This window comes from Labrus mixtus, chromosome 13 (genome assembly GCF_963584025.1).
Source record: "Labrus mixtus chromosome 13, fLabMix1.1, whole genome shotgun sequence".
Taxonomy (NCBI): domain Eukaryota; kingdom Metazoa; phylum Chordata; class Actinopteri; order Labriformes; family Labridae; genus Labrus; species Labrus mixtus.
The window spans coordinates 25,059,182-25,078,379 of record NC_083624.1 but is presented as its reverse complement, the minus strand read 5'-3'; the positions used below and the strand labels follow the sequence as shown (position 1 = coordinate 25,078,379).

Sequence of the window (19,198 nt, the reverse complement as noted above, 5' to 3'; positions counted from 1 at the left end):
TTTCAAGTCTTAATCTAAAGTCGGTGGAACACACTCATTAGCAGACTGAGTTATATGCGTTAACAGGTTTGATACAACTTGTTCATATAACATGCTGGCGGTCTGGATTCTCTGCATAACTGGAGTAGATAGAGTTGCTATTTATGACTGACTGTAGAGAATCTCACTCCCCGGATTTAGACTGGTGGCGGCCGTCTGAGGCACATGTCAGAGGAGCAGCAGCGTTCTTCCCTCCTCTTCTGGGGCTGCATCCTTTATTCGCATCAACATTCAAAGGGCAAGATCAAGTTTCTTTGCAGACGCATACCTCAGGTAAACAAGGTTCAAGGTGTTGTAATTAAAAGAAAAGCAATTCATATCTAAAAAAACCCCCACTAATGTTGATATTATAAAAGTTATTGTCTCATATGTATCACTCATAGTGCTTTCTGTAATTAGTATCCATCTAATAAAATGCAAAATGCCTAGGTGCGATTGGAACAGTGAATGGTAGGAGTGTTTCTTCTCCAACTGGGAAATATACCATGAACACCAGTTCCCTTCCAACAAAGAGAAACAAGGACAAAACTGGAGCCAGCTGTAATACAAAGAGCAGCCAGGACCAGGGCCAACTGCAACAGAAGACTATTCAGAAGACAAAAGAAAAGGTTAATACTGTCCTTACTGTAGCACCATGCACTGCATGAAACTCACTGTCTAGTCACTCAAGTTATCTTTCCACCGCTCATTAAGAAACCTGGCCTTTCATTATCATTTAGAAACCCATTAAAAGACCACTTGAGACCTCCAGCATGAGTGGCAGCCAATCAGGATCCCTGTCAGACAGCTCCAGTTGTGGCGAGGAGAGCAGCAGTGATCCCGATGATATTGAGGAGGACAACGATGAAGATGAGGAAGATCAGAGCGTTGACAGTGAGGACTCTGATTCTGATAAAGAGAGTCGAATGAAAAGGAGAGTGAAGGTAAGTGTCTCTGACTTGTGGTGGTTTGTGTGAAAATATTTTGCATTACACTTAAGTTTCATAAATGAGTCAATACTTAAAAAAAATATGACAAAGCCATTTTTTTTATTTTTTTTTGAGTAATTCATGACAGTAAATTGCTACGATGTTACAAAGATTCAGATGAAAAGTTCTGGTGAAATATGGCATTCTGTAAGGTTTTTAAAAAGTGAAAGTGTCTGTGTAAAAATGTCCCCTCTTTAGTAAATGGCCCTTTGATTGTCAGTGATGGTTGGTGGGTGGCATACAGGATGTATGTGCTAGCTGACAGGGTTGCCACAGTAGGAGCTGACATGACACGCTGTCTTCTCCCCCCTTTTTTTCCTCATCCTCCCACTCAGCGGCTGACACAGAACACTTCAGAGAGCAGAAAGAAGGGATCTTGCACTGCTGATGGCGGTACGACTCAAGACAGTCATGGTGACGGTGTCCCTTTGACTTCATACTCCTCTGCTCATCGTGCTGGCCTGCCACACTCCTCGGCGCTGTTCCTCAAGAGCTCAAAGTCTGCAGGGGAGGACAGCCAGCAGTACATCAGTGTCATCCAGACCACGGGGTCGGCAGCCGGAAACAGTCCCTCTGGAAATTCCCACAGAGAGGCTTCATCCAACCCTAACTCCTTGGCCAACTCACCCAAACACTTGCCTCCTTCCCCCTCACCAAAGCACAGCTCTGTCTCCTCTTCTCCTAAACCTCTCGCTCTCTGCTCTCCTTCAAAACCTCTTCCTCTTTGTTCCTCACCCAAACCGCTCTCCCTCTCCTCTTCACCCAAACAACCAACACTTGTAACCTCCCAGAAGCCCAAACACACACCCAGATTATCGAAGCCGCCTTCGAAACAGAGGCAGCTGGAGTACAATGGAAATGACCTTGATGAAAGATCGTTACATCTGAATGGCTTTAAATTGTGCTCTAAACAAGTGAGATTTCTTTATTTTAACTAACATCCCTGCACTGAAGGTCATTTTATTTCTTTCTGAGATCTGCCTAAAGTAAAGAGCAATGCCTGTCATGAGACTTAAACATATTTTTCCACCCCATTTTGCAACAAAAGGAGCTGTTTTTAAATCATAGTCCATCATTATTAAATAATAAATAAATCCAACGTATTCCCAGTCTGAGGCAGAAAATGAATGCTTATACACTATTATCAGGGCTTTCATTGTGCTGCTTAGGATTCTGACCGCTACACGACTAAAAGTGACAATGCGTCGGACTCCGCTGGGAATGCTTCACAAAATTGACAAGCAATTAGCTCCGTTATGTTTTGGGATGTTTGTTATCAAGAGAGAGAAATCTGTCTCTTTTAAAAAGACTCTGTTATTGCCAGTATTTTGAAAAGTCTATAACAAGAGGCTTTTTAATTTCATATGATGGTGGTACATTAAACACAGGCTTTTGATTGCACGAGTACGACAATGGCAACAAATACAGGATGACAGCTAAAGTCGCACGATGGCACACAGCCAAACAATTTAAAAATATTTCCCGCAGCAGCCTTTTTTATTCTTGACAGGCTTGCGCTGGCTCTTCATTGTTCCTGTCTCTTATTACACCTCAAATTCCTTCCTTCACAGCCCACAGAAATGTAATGTGACTGACAGTTTGTGTAATTACTTCCTTTGTTCCTTTTTGTCTCCCTTTCTGTAACGTTTTTATTTATGAAGCCCCTCCATTCCAAGGACCCTGTGAAGCCAGCTTCCTCTCTGCCGCTGAAGAGCCATGACCAGTCTAAAAGTCCAGCATCCTCCACATCGTTGTCGACACCTGACAGACATTGGTCAGATCCCAGGAGCAGTCATTTACTGTCTCTCCCGTACAGCAACAACAACAATCTGTTCCTGAATCACCCTCTTAATGGACTGCACCACAGTGCAGTTCAGGAAGCCCCTTTGGCCCTCATCACTAAACCCCGCAGCCAGAGAAGCAGCAGCCCCAGCAGCAAGCCCCTCCTGGCAGCCACCAGCCCTCCATATCCAATGCCCATCAACCTGAGCACTGGCACCAAGGACATGTCAGGCAGCTCTTCTTCCTCGCTCAAATCTTCTGCCTCATCAGGTCTGGATTACAGACCAAGGAAGACTAAATCTAGCATGTCTCTGCATACGGGAAAGAGCCTCTCTAAAACCAGCTCATCGCGTCCACTTGTAGACTTGGTCCGAGGCAGGGAGTCTGACTTCCACAGCAGCAAGCACTCTGATGACTCCTTAGGGGATGACTATGATGATGATGATGATGATGATGACGACGACGACGATGATGATGACGACGACGACGATGATATTGAGGATGAAGATTCTCTCAGTAGCTCATCAGGTTGGATTAAAACTGCATTTTTCAATTTATTCAAATCAATGAACTTCAAAGTTTACCATAGTGCTGCACAGTGAAGTAAAAAGGGCTGATTTAAAAACACAGAAAAATACATAAAACCTCAAAAAGTACCCAAGAACACTAAAAAATACATAATATCCATCCAAATCTGTTAAACACATTAAAAATACAGAAAAAAAAGACAGAGAATGAAAGAGACTACACAACTCTTGTAATGGGTCAAAAGCCATGAAATCATTTTTTTAAAAGGGTTGGGGCCATTCTGATGTATGTAGCTCATTTTTTACATTTTAGAGGCCAATGCTGAAACGGCACGGTCAACAATGGTTTTCAGCTTAGTCTAAGTGATGACCCGAAGCGGCTGATCAGCAGACTTCAAAGACCGCGAGGGAATGTAAAAGGGTTAAAGTCATTTATAAATTACATACAGAAAAAAAATTCCCCTTGACATGTTTTTAGATGACGCTCTGCCTACAAATAAGCAGCACTTCTAATCTTTTGTTTTAGGAAGAATGTTAAGTAAGGTTTAATTTTTCTCTCTTTTATTTCCCATCTGCAGAGTTTGAGAGCAACCTGGACAGCAACTCCGACTTCACAGAGGATGAAATGAAGGAGGGCGGTGGGACAAAAGTAGATACCAATACAGACAGGACTCCTCTTAAGCGTGCTAAACCTTCTGCGTCTACCCCACAGTCCTCCTCCTCCTCCTCCTCTTACTCCTCGGATCTCTCAGCAAACTGCTCCCTGCTTAACCTGCAGATCATTAAGCCTCCAAGTTTACCAAGAAGCCTACTCAACCCGATCTCCACAGTGAGCAGCTCGGGGGCACCGAGCAACCACACCGCCTTATTGCCACCCTTCACATTTGCTGCACTGCCAGGTGACAAATCTGTGATTGCTTTACATTCTCCATTTACAGGCATTAGGAAAGTGTAACTCAGTCAGATAACAAAGTAGGATCATGACCAGAGTCAGCCTCATCCTTTTGTGTATCCAAACCATCAGTGGAAAGGGGATTTATTTTCCTGAATGAAATATGAAGGCACATTTCTTAATAGTTCCAGGTTAAAATGAGCTCACTGGAAGAAATTGGTCGTCCCATTGTTTTGATGGTCTCCAGCAGCTTCTGCTTTAATAACCCAGGCAGATGCTTAATGTATCGGATACTGTATGAGTCACAGAGCATATTATGTTACTAGTATCCGGCCTGCCATAATGGGAAAGTATTCATTTCTTATTCAGTAAAGAATATCCTGCTATGGATAAAGAGAATATTCATGGTCACATTTTCTAATTGTTTTACTTTTTGTCAGTCCTACAGAAACATTTTTAATCGTTCCATCAATAAAATAATAAATTACATGTATATTGTATACAAGAAATACTAGAACCTCTGTAATGCCATGGTGTTCAGGCTTGTTTTCTTTACAAGCTCTTGTAAGTGTAATATAATATATTCAATAGTATGCCCCCCTCCTTTTTCTGCGTATTGGATAAATCTGTAAACATGGCAGGTTTGTGGATTTGCTCTGTCCCCCCATTGAGGTGTGAAAAGCGCTGAGTCATTTCTCCTGTTTTGTAGGATCAGGGAAGAGGAGGAGAGTTACAGATGAGAGAGTTCTGCGGCTGCCTCTAGAATTTGGGTGAGATATTGTCCATGGTGTGACCATTTCTATTTGTCTTCACTGTTATATTTTCTGTGTTTATGCTAACAGAGTTTGAGGAAATGTTTCTTTTAATCGAATAGCTTCAAGTGTTGACACACAAAAATAAGAAACAATCATCCTCCAGACATGTATGGCATTTGATGTAAGGTCAGATCAGAAGAGCGGGTTGATCGCAAATTGGGTAATCATGCTGAGACAGGAGAGAAGTGTAAATATGGTAAATGTTTTCAAAAACCATCGTTAATATTCCTGATTTGAGAACAGGCATCATTTATTAGTGCTAAGTAGGAATAGACCACAACATCCTTCTCTTCCTTTAAGGGGTTGTAAAAACCCCAGTCTTGAGCTGAAGGTAATAATGGGCAGGAAATGAAATGAGGCCCAGCAGCTCAGCATCCAGGGGTTAATTGCATCCAGCCTCAACGCAGACATGCGACATTAGCAGCTCCCTGCCCTCAAATTCTGGATCAGAGCGTCTTTCATCTTCCAGGGATGTTTCTCATCAGCAGGTTCACAGGAAACGGAGGCCAAAAGACTGTATATCAGCCGCTGATCGGTCTGGAACAACAGCCCACAGGTCATATCTGTGAGCCAGGGCTGCTCACGGGAACTGAGAGGTTGCCCTCTTTGGCCCATGGCCACTTTGGACTGTGAATACTTAAAGGTCACATATTAAGAAAAAAACACTTAACCATGTTTTTCTTACACTAATATATGTCCCTGGTCTCTTTACAAACCCCCCAATTTTGAGAGAAGTCCATCCTCTCCATTTTCCACTTTTCAGAAAGTGTTTACTCAAACAGTTTGGAGATTTTCCTGTCATGACATCACAAAGGGAAGTAACCCCCTCCCCCAGGTGGGTGACCCTCCCACAGATAGGTGTTTGTTCTGCCCTCTGAGTCTGCCTTCTCAACGTAAAATTGGGCATGCTGCAGAAAAGCCTTCCAGAAGGGCATGGTGGAACACAGCTCATTCACATTTATAGCTACAGACAGAAAGACTGTTCTGAGCAGGGCTGAAAATGAATGATTTGTAGACATGGTAAAACACAGGACCTGAGTGGATTTTTAACAAGAAACTTCAAAGGCATGTTTTGGGGAGCTCTGAGACGCATTTATACTTGTTGAAAAGGAGGATAAGATGTGACCTTTAAAGGGTCAGGGGACAATAAGACCACAGACTACATGTGCATGTTCACAGCTGTAAAGGCATGATACACTTTGTTTATCTCCTCGTACACGGGCTGTTGTCAATGTCAATATCAGATATATATATATATATATATATATATATCTGTAATATTACTGACACCAGAACAAAAATAAGATTATAAGAGGAAACTACTGTAAGGGAAACTTTCAGGTTGTAAAATGAAAATCATGACTAATGACTACAGCTGTATAGAATAGAATTACTTTATTGATCCCAAACTGGGAAATTGTGGTGTTATCCAGAGCTCTGCAAATTCGTGGCTATGCAATCAAAGATATATATGTTAAAGTGCAGGAGTGTAGATATGTTATCAGTTGAACATGTATGGTGTTTACAAAGTTTCTTGCATATTCTGTGTGCTGTGATAAACGTGTTCTCTTTTATTATGTTTCTTTATTCCTCAGATGGCAGAGAGAGACCAGAATCAGGACTGTGGCAGGTCGTCTACAAGGAGAGGTGGCTTACTATGCTCCATGTGGAAAGAAGCTGCGTCAGTATCCTGATGTAATGAAGGTAGCTCTAAAACATTAAGCCTTTTTTTTTTTTTTAATGGAGAGTAGATTGAAAGCTATTGATTATGACACAGAGGGAGTATTTGCCCCCAGATGGTAAATAATGACTTGTGAGTTAATATGTTGTTATAATAAGTTATTTTAATCTGTGATGACCACTCTTATGTCTGCAGTACTTACTGAGGAATGGAATAACGGAAATCTCACGAGAAAACTTCAGCTTCAGTACGAAAATCAAAGTTGGAGACTTCTATGAAGCCAGAGAAGGACCAGTGGTAAAAGTTTCTAAATTGCAGTGGTCCGTCTGTGTTTGGTTAAAACAAAAAAAAAGCTGAAACCATTAACCCACCATCTGTAGAGACCAAAGCTTGTAAATTACTGTAACATACCTGCTCAGGAAACTGTAATTTTTCATTCAACTAAATGGAGTTTTCTTTTTGATTGTCTGCTGTCGCCTCAATGAAGTGTTGCTGTATTCTGTGTTTTCCTCGTACTGCCTCAATGCTTAAACTTATAGTAATGTAGAAAATGGCAGCTGACTTAAAATCTGTTAATTAAAGCAATGAATAGAAAGAATAACAGTGAGATTGACTGCTTTTAATCCATCGTAATTCTCATTTTTATTACCCAGGGTTTACAGTGGATTCAGCTGACAGAGGAGGAAATCGCTCCCAGTATCATAGCCATGGACGGGAGACGTAGCCGCTCCACAAAGTCTGAGCACCAGCCAACAGGTGAAGGCGCAGCGGGCAGACAGTGGCAGTCTCATCCTGTGAACATTGGGGAAAATAACTTCCAAGATGTCAATGATGCCAAGCTGCTACGCAAACTGGAGGCTCAAGGTCAGTTCACACCTTTTAGAAAACTGTCAGCAGCAACTATTCAAGGGAAAAATTAAAAATAAACAAGTAAAGGTTATGTATTGTAGCAGTTATTTTCCCTCAGAGGCTTGACGCCTAAACATTTTTTATAGAGGACAATCGTCCAAACAGGGAGAAAGTGTGATTACCTGGATACAAAATGTATTTAAATGTAGAGGTAGAGTAAGAGGACAATTCTCAACTGTCTAAATATTAGAAGGAAATGTTTTTTAAGTCTCAAAATCAAGCTGTAAGTGGTTCTTCATTTAAGTAAATATAGATTTGTCAGTAGGCCATTCTGCTGTGATTTCACAACAGAAGCGTAATGCACACATTTTGACACTTCCTCTGCAGGTTTATAGGGATTTAGGGAAGTAGAAATGTTTAAAATTGTGACTCATTAATGTTTGGGATTTCACATATTTTATCATGTTTTTTTAGAAATAGCCCGACAAGCTGCTCAGGTCAAAATGATGAGGAAACTCGAGAGGCAGGCTATGGCACAAGCTGCAAAGGAGGCAAGGAAGCAACAAGGTAAACAGCTGCTGTGAAGTCTGACTTCTCTCCTAACACCACATCTTCATGCTGCACGCAGGCCTAATTTTGTTTGTGTCTTTCAGCTATAATGGCTGCAGAGGAGAGGCGGAAAAAGAGGGAGCAGATAAAGATTCTAAAACAGCAAGTAAGGATGTTTCGTTGCGTGCGTTGTTTAATTTTCCGTGCGGAGCCTGATAACTATCTGTAGCTGCTGTGCTTGTATTCCGGGTACAGTATGTGGGCTCCAAGGTGAAAAAGGTTTTAAGCACAGTTGAGCTGCTTTTGAAATTCTATAAGGAAGTTTTCCTATCCTTGAAAATGCTGCACCTTTCTCATCTGCATAGACCCACTGTACTTCCTCTCTCCCCCCCAAACCCCCTGAACTCTATAACATGCATGACTTAACAGTTAATTCATTTGATCTCACCCTCATCCTTTCACCAGGAGAAGATCAAGCGCATTCAGCAAATTCGTATGGAGAAAGAACTCCGTGCACAGCAAATTCTCGAGGTTGGTCTTGAAAGTTATTGCAGAAACACTCTGAAACACTTCCTTTTTGCTGTTGATGGTATTTCTTTAAAAAATCCAACCAAGGGCTATTCCTTAAGTATGTGGTCCCACTTATGGTCACATCGAGTGAGTTCATGTGACTAATGCCTAATTGGTTTTTGCAAAAGTGCCATTGAATATGAAAATCTCCTCAGACCATGATGGAGCTTAATGCAAAACACAGTATTTCATTAAGTAAGAGATGGTCTGGAGTTTACCATGACTAGGTGAAATACCTATTTAGCATTCGCTCCTTAATAAAAGCTGTGAAGTATTTTAGCTTTTTAGAAATCAAATTTCAGTTGACACGCTTGGCAAGCAGCTCCTAACAGGATTTTTTCCGGGCTGTAATTACTGATAGAATTTTGACTTAATTTATTCTCTCTGCCTGCTGGTGTTTCATAATAACTACAGCCAATCTGTCTTTCAGTGTTAATGTGAGGAATTAACCATCGCATTGCTGAGAGTTCAATATGTTAGATCTGACTTTTTATCAGTGAGCCTCCGGGTAAATGTCGCTTTCTGTGAAATATGTTTCAGAGATTTACAGACTGACAAAAAGCTTTCCAGAAAACACACCCAATGTTGATGTACAGTATAATATGAAGGACAACACTTTATACATATCCTTTAAAAAAATAAAAATACATTCTTAATATTATCCTTGCTCACATTAATCAGTTCCCTACTCCAGTAACACATTTATTCAAAGCTTTCCCTCCGTTGTTAGAGTCCATCTATGGCTTCTTTTGCTCAAACTTAACACTTATTCTGCACTCACAGACAAAAAGAAAGAAGAAAGAAGAAGCAGTCAATGCCAAAATATTGGAGGCCGCAAAGAAAAACAAGGTGAGTAAGATCAAATGACGGTACAACCTGTAAATGTAAAGAGCTTTTAACAAACATACAAACTGCTCACTTGTTTACAATGACTGTTTCTGCTCCACTTGTGTGCACAGATCTTGTCTGTGTTTTGAATAAAAGCTTTAAACAAAGTAATAACGTCAAGAGGCGAGATGTAATTAAATATAAGAGGACCGGGCATGCATGTGCACCTTTTGAAATGTGTCTGATTGAGGTCTAATTGAGTTGTTTTTGTTTTTTGTCTTTAAGGAGAAGGAGATGCGTAGACTTCATGCTGTAATACTGAAGCACCAGGTACATATACCACCTTTTATAAACACCTCTTTCTCTTTGTTACACTGAGTGTCTTGGATAAAAGAATTAGCAGAAGTGTCAGAGAATGATTCCTCTACAATTTATCCTTTCATCGTCATTTGTTTAGTGGCAGTTAATAGAAAAAGTTTTCTCAGGACGCTTAGCAAAAAGAGCAGGTGTAAACATAATCTTATATATTAGATTTGTCTTATTATACTCTGAGGTTCTTTTGGAGTATTTTGTATTTCACCATCACATAGATTATTCTAACAATGACTTCAATGTGTGATTTTCTATTTGATAATACTTTGCCAACTCTTTCTCCCAGGAGTTGGAGAGGCATAGACTAGATATGGTATGGGTATGTTTGTTCTGTACATTAAATAACAACATAGTGTGAATGTGTTGTGATCAACGGTCGTTGTCATATCAATGTGTGTGAAGTGAAGTTTTGGCTGCAGTTATACTAAATCCCTCCGCATGGCTTTTTCCTGAGCAGTGTACTGAATACATCCGTGCTGTCCATCTCTCATAGAAAATCCATTATGTGACGGATTCAATCCAAAATGTCTTAGCTCCACAGAAAATAGAACAGGATGCAAAGCACTCTGATGTCCTAAAAGAACACTTTTTTTTCTCTCTTAATTAGATTAAGGTGGTCAAAATCTGTTTACTCTACAACATCTGAGCCAAATCCTTCTTATCCATTTGATCACCTGAAAAAAAGTCAATATTCAGTTTGTAATTTTGCCAGAGAGTTTCTTGAATCCAACATTTCTGTTCCTGTTAATTTTCCGTACCAAGAAAAAAATGCTTTATATTGGTTGTGGATTTCGATATCCTCACTAAAGACAACCTAACTGTAAGAAGCATAGATGAATTAAACGGTTTGGTATTTGATGACAATGAGTAAAAGTTCAAATATCCTTCATGTAAACATCAGGATGGTTCAGACAACATTATTCCTCCAGTGATACATGGAGTGTTTTGCTTGTTCCTATGCTGCTTGATGTTTGCTGCTTATTCTTCATAAACTCGCCTGCACCTCGCCACCTCAGTCTGCTGCTTGCCACCATGCTCAGTTTGATAGTTGTTGTTTCTAACTTTGAACTTGTGCTTTGCAAATGCATCAATGTGTTGTGCAATCAGCTTTTTTTTGTCTACCACTGTGTGTATTTTGATGTAATCATTGTGTTTTGTTACATTTAAATATGCTACAATGTCCGACATTGTGACTGTGTCTTCTTTACCATGCATGGCATGGCGTTCATACTGTAATTACATACATGAGCCTTTAATTTCTTTGGGAAATAAAAGGAACTCTGAATAGATCATAACTGTGTCCCTGCTTTGGCAGGAGAGGGAAAGACGCAGGCAGCACATGATGCTCATGAAGGCTGTGGAGGCCCGTAAAAAGGCTGAGGTGGGTGCTCACATCTGTCGTTATCTGACATAAAAAGGCGGTATTCTGCTGCAGAGTTAATAACATTTTTTTTTTGTAGGAGAAAGAGCGTCTAAAGAAGGAGAAGAAGGACAAGAAACTGCTAAACAAGGAGAGGAAACTGGAGCTTAGGAGACTGGAACTTGAGAAAGCGAAGGAGCTGAAGAAGCCAAATGAAGACATGTGTTTAGCAGATCATAAGGTATTCACACACTGAGGAGCTGCTGGCACATGATAATGAGAGTCCATGTTTGTCCCAGTAGATGCTCTCCATCTGTGGAGGAGATGAGTGTGGAAAGATTAGATTTTCCACTAGCATGGGGATTTTTGGACCTATAAATCAATCAGTTTAAACACCGTGTGAGCTAAAGGCAAGACGATTAGAAATGCTTTTGACACATTCATGGTTTCATTGTTTCACTATTAGATCTACCAAAATAGATGTGTAATATCACTGAAAGCAAATGTATTTGATTAAAAGAAAGCAGGTGTAGGTCAAAACACTGCCACCAAGTGGCCACTGATGTTATAACTTCATCCACAATATTATTAATCAGATAAATGAGCAGAAAGGTGTTTTGCTCCCATGTAAGCTGAGAGTATATCATGGAGGAGACAATAAGTTGAATCTTCAATCTTTTATCTAGTTAAAGAATTCTGGGTATTCATAAAATGTCAGGCCAGTAGCCTTGAAGTAAAAAAAAATCCCTGTAAAGCATAAAGGCAATATAAAAAGACACACATAAAATATGTAGAATTTAAGAGAAGAAAAAAGAATCAAGTATCTAAAATTCTGAAGCAAATAAGAAAAAAACAAAAAATCCCAATTCATCTTTTAGTCATGTGACCAGGTAGTCAGACCTACAATTATTTTTCCAAGACAAATGTCCTTTTATTCTTTATGTATTTTCCCCCAATGTTTCTTTTATTTTACTTTTAACATTGAACAACATTCTGACTAAATGAATGCCTTGACAGATTTTAAACGTATCACATTAATAAACAAATAAAAGTGTCACAAATACCCTAAATCCTGTTGGCTAGATGAAGATCACATTTTTTCTACACTTATCATTTATTGTATATGTTTTTGTTTTGTTGTATATGTTAACCATTTTCCCATTTGCCTTTTGTAAAATGATCTTCCTTCATTTTCAACTCGTAGGTTATATTCTCCATCACAAGGATATTATCTATGATTGACAGCCATTGTTTGTGATTTGATGCATCAGTCTTTAACTAGTTCTCAGCGATGGTTTCCTTTGCTGCTGCGAGGAGAGTTCTTCATGTATTTGTTTAAAGATGATGGCAGGTTGATTTTGTATTTACATATTTGATTTTCAAAACAATGTCTGTATTCCCTCAGCCGCTTCCAGAGTTGTCGCGGATCCCTGGTCTGGTCTTACCGGGGAACACTCTCTCAGACTGCCTGATGGTGCTGCAGTTTCTGCACAGCTTTGGGAAAGTCCTGAAGTTAGACATAAACCTGAACACACTCAACCTAAGTGACCTTCAGGGCGGCTTGCTCAACATCGGGGACAGTATGGACAAGGTGCAGGACCTGCTGGTGAGCATGCTCTCTGCAGCAGTGTGTGACCCCGGTGTACCTGCAGGTCACAAGGTGAGAGTCTGTTGTTGATTTACAAATGGTTTCATCAACTGTAATTTACATGTGGGCACAAGAGCATACAAAACCTGGCACAACACCTGCTTCTCCAGTATGTGCTAATAAACCATATTGATTTAGTTGTAAATACAAAAAAGGATATAAATCATCACTCATTGCTTCAACTTTTTTACTGCCTCTGTAACCTCTGTAAAACTAATGAGCCAATTTCTAAAAAGCAAAGTTTGTTTTATTTAAATGATTAAAGAAAGAACTGGCTGTGTAGAATAATACATGTGAGTACGTTTAAGGAGTGGTTCTTGTGTTATTAGCGTGATCACAGCTTGTAACTCTCGTTAACTTGACCCACCTCGTCTTCTGCCACTGGTTGCAGAACATTAAAATACATTCTTTATAGAAAGAAATGACTTTAGCTAATTAGAAAAATAAACTCTATTTCCATCAGAATAAGACGGCCTTGGGGGACCACCTGACTAACGTGGGGATCAATAGAAACAACGTGTCTGAGATCCTGCAGATCTACATGCAGGCTCACTGTGAGCAGGCGGAGCTGGCTGCTCTGGCGCTCAGCCTCAGGACCAAAGCTTTTCAGGCCCACAGTCCGTCACAGAAAGCCTCTCTGCTTGCATTCCTGGTGAATGAGCTGTGCTGCAGTAAGGCTGTGATCAGGTGAGTCCTGCCTGCTTATGATTGCTTTTTCATTTTTCTTTTTCTTTTTAACAAATTAAGAAAATTCTCTGTTTTGTTGGGCAGTCAATGGACCATTCATAGTGAACCAAAATGGTTATTTTCCAGGTGTTTAAATGTTTGTTTATTATATATATTGGCATGTAAAAATGACCTGGTACACTGTGATATGATTGTAAAGTATTGGCTTGTTTTATTCATGGGAGCTTCAATTTTAATGAAAAAAAGAGACATATCAAAAGGAATAGGACAAAAAGTGTGCTCTGATAGACAATTTCACAAGGTTACATCAAACTATGAGTCATCCATTTTTCATCAGTACTGGTAACACTTTGAAACACATCTGGTGCACACTGCAGTGTGACGCAAACACGCACACTTGTATTATACCCAAAGGTCACAGAAACATATGTTTCAGCATTGTCTGACACTTTTCAGTGAGATCGACAAGAACATAGATCACATGACCAGCCTGAGGAAGGATAAGTGGGCCATCGAGGGGAAGCTCCGCAAGTGAGTTTTTGCATCATCTATTTTTTTGTGATTGTATGCCAATCTGAACTGCAGTAGAAAGTCTCTTCCTTTCATTTTTGCCTTTAAAGACTGAGGAGAATCCATGCCAAGAAGACAGGAAAGAGAGACAGCAGTATAGGGGGAGATGACAGCCACACCTTCATTATCCCTACATCTAGAAACAAATCCAAGAGGAAAGAAGGGGACAGTGAGGAAGAGGAGGACGAGGATGATGACAGTGAAGACCGAGGAGACGACGACGATGAGGAGGAAGAAGAATCGGGGGGGAAAAAGGGAAAGACGGCAGAGATGTGTGAAGAAGAGGTCAGTGAGAGATGCCCCTCAATCAGTATTTGTTACGGTATAATCTATGTTAACCTCGCACTAATGAGATCTTTTCATTTAGGATGACAGTGTTCACTCAGCCAGTATGGAGGAACTGGAGAAACAAATAGAGAAAACACACAAGGTATACTGAAACCCTATGAGATTTGATTTTCCTCTCAGTAGCAGCTCTCATTGGTGGATCTAATATTTGGACTTTCTATCCCTTTAGCAACAGAGTCAGATTAGACAGAAGTTATTGGACTCATCTCTCTCACTGCGCTCCATGACCATTGGACAGGACCGCTACAAGAGGTGTTACTGGGTCCTTCCACAGTGTGGCGCCATCTTTGTAGAAGGCATGGAGAGCGTTGAAGGTGCAAACTAAACTCAGATTTTATTCTCACATTCATTATTTTCTTACGGCTGTATATATGTATATATATACATGATTGATTGATAATTAACTAAATGAAATGTAAACCAAACAAAAGCTTTAAGTACAATTCTTGGAATAAAACAAAGATCCCCATAAAAATCCTGACATACATAAACATTGAGGGGGGGTTGGGGGGAGGTGTATGTGTAGAGATGAATGATGATTGGGGGGCAAGGATTAAGATATAATTTAAATCTGCAAGATTCAAATCTCTTCATTGCATCAGTTTGGAGAAGGCAGGGTTCCATCTGTTAATTAATGTTTCTTTTTGGATCCTCAGGTCCTATGTTATTCGTTCCATCTTGTACATATCCCACACATTCTCAGTCCACATATCATATATTGAGAGGAGGGGGTCAGGTGTCCTAAATACTTCTTTTGAAGTGTTATTTTTTGTTAACCTATGCCCTAAACTGAAGTTACCTTTCCTATATCCTCAGGTTGTGAAGAGGTGGAGAAGGAGAAGAAAAGACAGAGGCCTGCTCATGTGATCAGGATAAATGAAGAGCACGTGGAGTCAGGGGTTTCCCCCCCAGTACTGTGCACAGGTGGTAATACATCCACACCTGAAAACCAGCGGGACAACGAGAGTCTCAATCTCTTCCTTCAAAAACCAGGCTCCTTCTTTAAGCTTAGCAAGCTCCTTGAAGTAGCAAAAATGGCTCATGATTCCGACTTCAACTGTCAAAGCAATCATAACGTTGACTCTACACAAGTCCCGAGTGCAGCATCTCTTCCCCCATATCCCAACTCTCAGACAGCCAGTGCTCACCAGGGACCGACAGATGCCGACACTTCAGAGTCGTCTCAGCTGATTGGCTCTCAACATCAGTCCATCCTCCATGACGACCAGCTCTCAAAGACACTGACGGAGAAGACAAACCAGTGGTTTAGCCTCTTGCCTCGCTCTCCTTGTGACGAGTCCACTGTAACCTCCAGATCAAGTCCAACCGCCTCGTTCTCTCCTCTGCAGACCAACGGCAACAAATCCCCCTCCTCCCTCTCCCCTGATCCCCAAGCTGCAGACAGCTCCAGTGTTCCTGCTGAGGTCAAAAACATGGAGTCATCTGTCCTTCAGGTTGGTGAATAACATTAAAGCTATCTTAATCTCAGATCTAATCATTGAAATCAGGCTTTGTTTTTCCTTTTTTTTTAAACTGATTGTAGGTCTCACACGTACATTTATCCCTCGTTACAAACTCTAAGCATCAACAGGGGAGCTGCAATAAATCAAAATGTTTGCACAGGATTGCAATTTATTTTATGTTTATAGTATAAGTTGGATTTTTTTTTTTCCCTTCTCAGCAATTTCAGTCAGGCATTCACCAAAGCAGACGGACAATGTGTGACATGTCAAGCGCCTCAACAACTCCCCGCCTGCCCTTCTCTGGTACTTCTCTACCCCCCGTGCTGGATGTGTTCTCCCATTATGCAGAGGGTAATGTGAACAGGGTCCTTTTCCTGGCAAACAACAACAAGAGCGAGACCCCGGAACCCCCGAGTGACAAGCCAGCCTGCGCCTCATTCCCTGCTGTGGAGGCGGCGAAGACTCAGGACTACCCCAGTCCTCAGCCCATCCCCGAGGGTACGAACTGCTCACTGCCAGTATGCACAAGGGCACATGACTAGAACACACGCTGTGATGACTGTCAGTCCGTTATAAAACGTCCCTATGTATCTAAAAAAAGAAACAATAACTGTGAGATTAAAGTGTAAAAGTTGTGCGTGTGTGTGTGTTGGCAGAGATGCTGTGTGGCTGGTGGATGGTGTCTGACATGGACCAACTGCACAGCCTGGTTGAGGCGCTTCACAACCGGGGCATCAGAGAGAAGTTCTTACAGAAACAGGTCCAAAAACATATGGAGTACATGACCCATCTCTGCAGCAACAGCAAAAATGGTTTGTTCACATCCACTCAGCTCAGTTTGAGTCAGGAATATACGGGCTGGATTGTTGACCTTCATAGCTTTAGATTGAATATATGAAGATTGTTTTGAGTGGACAGGATTTTGCAGTAATTCTTTTTATGAATTTGTGGTGTTAGTGATCGATGTGGCACAGCTGGAGAAGCATGAGGTGAGTGAGGCGACGGTGGAGAGTTGGTCTGTGGAGGAGCAGGCCATGGAGGTGGACATCAGCTTGTTGCAGCAGGTCGAGGAGCTGGAGAGGAAAGTTGTCACTGCCAACCGGCAGATCAAGGTACATGCATAAAAAATGTTTTGAGAAGTACTCCAATTTCTACTTAGAAGGGCTGTCATGATGTTTATAGTAGTTAACACCAATTGTCCCTGTGTTGTCCCCTAGGGCTGGATGCATCCTGAGTCTCAGTCAGAGAGGGAGGATCTGGTCTATCATGAGCACGAGCTCTTCTCATGTTCCCCTGCTCCAGGGAGAAATAGACAGAGAGAAACCAGCCAGGAGGAACTTCCCGGCAGCGTGGTGCGGCAGCCCAACAATCCCCTTGATATAGCTGTCATCAGGCTGGCAGAGCTGGAGAGGAACATCGAACGAAGGTACCTGAAGAAGAGACCCTTAAGTACAACCTTTCAGATCAGACCGAGATAATGTCAGTGGGCCTTCTTCTGTGCTGTCCTAGAGTGGAGAAAGAAGGGTTTGCTCAATCCTCGTCCCGGAGACAGTTAAATAGGAGCAATATGTTGTTCCAAGTGTAGCAGTAAATGTTGTTTCTCTTTTCCGTTTGCACTGGCTGATGTGAAGTGTTACTGGCTGTGATTCATCTCCTGATAATGTGACAGATTGTGTATGTAATTACTGTGATCTCAAAGCAGTGAGGAAGCGGTCGCCCCGGGAATGAGGTTGTGGCATAAAGCTCTCGGTGAGGTCCGCAGCTCGGCTCAGCTGTCCCTCTGCATTCATCAGCTGCAGAAAACCATCACCTGGGAACGATCCATCATGAAAGTGGTTAGGGTCCCCTCATATACTCTCTCTCTCTCTCAAAATCATACACAAATTTATCGCTCACACTAAAGATGTCAAATACGCTTTATAGGTCTCTTACAAACAATCAAGGACAACACAGTTAGCCTGAAAATGTTGGTGCTCCTTAAAAGAGGTTGTTGTCAGGCGAGAGATGAAAAGAAAGGCAGTTCATTTAAAATATATCAATAAAAGGCAACATTTGATGAGATTAAATCACAATTACTAACAAATAGGCAAATCAAGCTGCACAGATTGCATGAAGCATCTGTTTTTAAAGTGCTATATCTCAAGTTGTCTTCACAGTTTAATACTGTTTATTTGTTGTTGCCAGCATTGCCAGCTCTGTCAGAAGGGGGATAATGAAGAACTGCTCTTACTCTGTGACAGCTGTGACAAAGGCTGCCACACATACTGCCATAAACCCAGAATCACCACAGTACCTGATGGCAACTGGTTCTGTCCCACATGTGTAGCAAAGGTACACCAGCAAGCTCAGAGTGTTTCCACACTGAACCCAAAACGCTCTTGTTTTTCAATAGCATATTTTTACTGTAGATGTAAGGAGCAAATGTAACAAAGCTGTATCACACATACACTTCCAATTAACGGGTTCTAATATAGTGTGGTTTGTGTGTCTCTCCACCAGTCCTCTCTGTGTGCTGTCACTCAGGAGAGTGGTCAGTCCCCCCGGAGCAGGAGACATCAGAGCCGAACAGCTGGAGGAGGGAAGAAAGGCAGCGAGGTAAAACGAAATAGCAAGCCATCTGTGGTAGGAGAGCTCATCAGAGAGGAGGCTGCCAGCAGCAACGGCTCGCCAAAGAAAGGTACCAAGGAGTTCAAGTGGAGGAAAGGAGACGACAGCTCACACAGCTCCCAGGCCGAGCATGACAGCCCCTCCTGTGCAAAGAAAGCTAAAACAGCAAAAGACAACAACACAAATGGGCTGGAGACGTGTCGGTATGCACAAACACATATTCACTGCATGCAAAGGTCCTAGCAGCATTCAATCGTATTCTGTTATGCATGTATTAGAAAATAATCCACCGTACATCTTCTATTAATAAAACATTTCAACTTGACTCAAATTGAAAGAAAACAATGTTTGCAGGGTAAAACAGCTCAGCTTTGTCTTCCCCCTGTTGTTTGCAGAGCGCTGCTGGCTGAGCTGGAGGCCCATCAGGATGCTTGGCCTTTCCTCACACCGGTCAATCACAAATCTGTCCCTGGATACAGGAAGGTTATTAAGAAGCCCATGGACTTCTCCACCATCAGAGAAAAGCTCAACAGCAACCAGTAAGTTGACGTGTTGTTGTTTTTAAACATTTCATAAGTGTGTTCTGTTTGCATACAGTATATTCTACATTTTGCACAATTTCTCTTTGTTTGGATACTAGTAA

At 41.4% G+C, this 19,198-nt stretch overlaps 1 protein-coding gene across 3 annotated transcripts in view; it reads left to right on the top strand.

Annotated features, from left to right (window-relative positions):
- The window catches only part of LOC132987341 (bromodomain adjacent to zinc finger domain protein 2B-like), a 45,829-nt gene that overhangs the window by 25,348 nt on the left and 1,283 nt on the right, over positions 1 to 19,198 (top strand). Inside the window, exons 5-37 of one of the 3 annotated variants that reach the window (XM_061054348.1) lie at positions 181 to 312; positions 469 to 647; positions 759 to 962; positions 1,343 to 1,921; positions 2,669 to 3,317; positions 3,895 to 4,215; positions 4,918 to 4,978; positions 6,619 to 6,727; positions 6,900 to 7,001; positions 7,358 to 7,568; positions 8,028 to 8,120; positions 8,207 to 8,268; positions 8,568 to 8,633; positions 9,456 to 9,521; positions 9,786 to 9,830; positions 10,159 to 10,185; positions 11,188 to 11,253; positions 11,333 to 11,473; positions 12,638 to 12,892; positions 13,344 to 13,567; positions 14,024 to 14,098; positions 14,188 to 14,422; positions 14,505 to 14,567; positions 14,655 to 14,799; positions 15,302 to 15,939; positions 16,167 to 16,446; positions 16,605 to 16,760; positions 16,906 to 17,060; positions 17,166 to 17,374; positions 17,651 to 17,783; positions 18,133 to 18,279; positions 18,448 to 18,758; positions 18,951 to 19,094. In XM_061054348.1, coding sequence (XP_060910331.1) covers positions 181 to 312; positions 469 to 647; positions 759 to 962; positions 1,343 to 1,921; positions 2,669 to 3,317; positions 3,895 to 4,215; positions 4,918 to 4,978; positions 6,619 to 6,727; positions 6,900 to 7,001; positions 7,358 to 7,568; positions 8,028 to 8,120; positions 8,207 to 8,268; positions 8,568 to 8,633; positions 9,456 to 9,521; positions 9,786 to 9,830; positions 10,159 to 10,185; positions 11,188 to 11,253; positions 11,333 to 11,473; positions 12,638 to 12,892; positions 13,344 to 13,567; positions 14,024 to 14,098; positions 14,188 to 14,422; positions 14,505 to 14,567; positions 14,655 to 14,799; positions 15,302 to 15,939; positions 16,167 to 16,446; positions 16,605 to 16,760; positions 16,906 to 17,060; positions 17,166 to 17,374; positions 17,651 to 17,783; positions 18,133 to 18,279; positions 18,448 to 18,758; positions 18,951 to 19,094 — 6,283 coding nt within the window. Of the gene's footprint in view, positions 1 to 180; positions 313 to 468; positions 648 to 758; positions 963 to 1,342; positions 1,922 to 2,668; positions 3,318 to 3,894; positions 4,216 to 4,917; positions 4,979 to 6,618; positions 6,728 to 6,899; positions 7,002 to 7,357; positions 7,569 to 8,027; positions 8,121 to 8,206; positions 8,269 to 8,567; positions 8,634 to 9,455; positions 9,522 to 9,785; positions 9,831 to 10,158; positions 10,186 to 11,187; positions 11,254 to 11,332; positions 11,474 to 12,637; positions 12,893 to 13,343; positions 13,568 to 14,023; positions 14,099 to 14,187; positions 14,423 to 14,504; positions 14,568 to 14,654; positions 14,800 to 15,301; positions 15,940 to 16,166; positions 16,447 to 16,604; positions 16,761 to 16,905; positions 17,061 to 17,165; positions 17,375 to 17,647; positions 17,784 to 18,132; positions 18,280 to 18,447; positions 18,759 to 18,950; positions 19,095 to 19,198 lie in introns of all 3 variants that reach the window. The other 2 variants (XM_061054347.1, XM_061054349.1) reach the window with 2 other exon arrangements.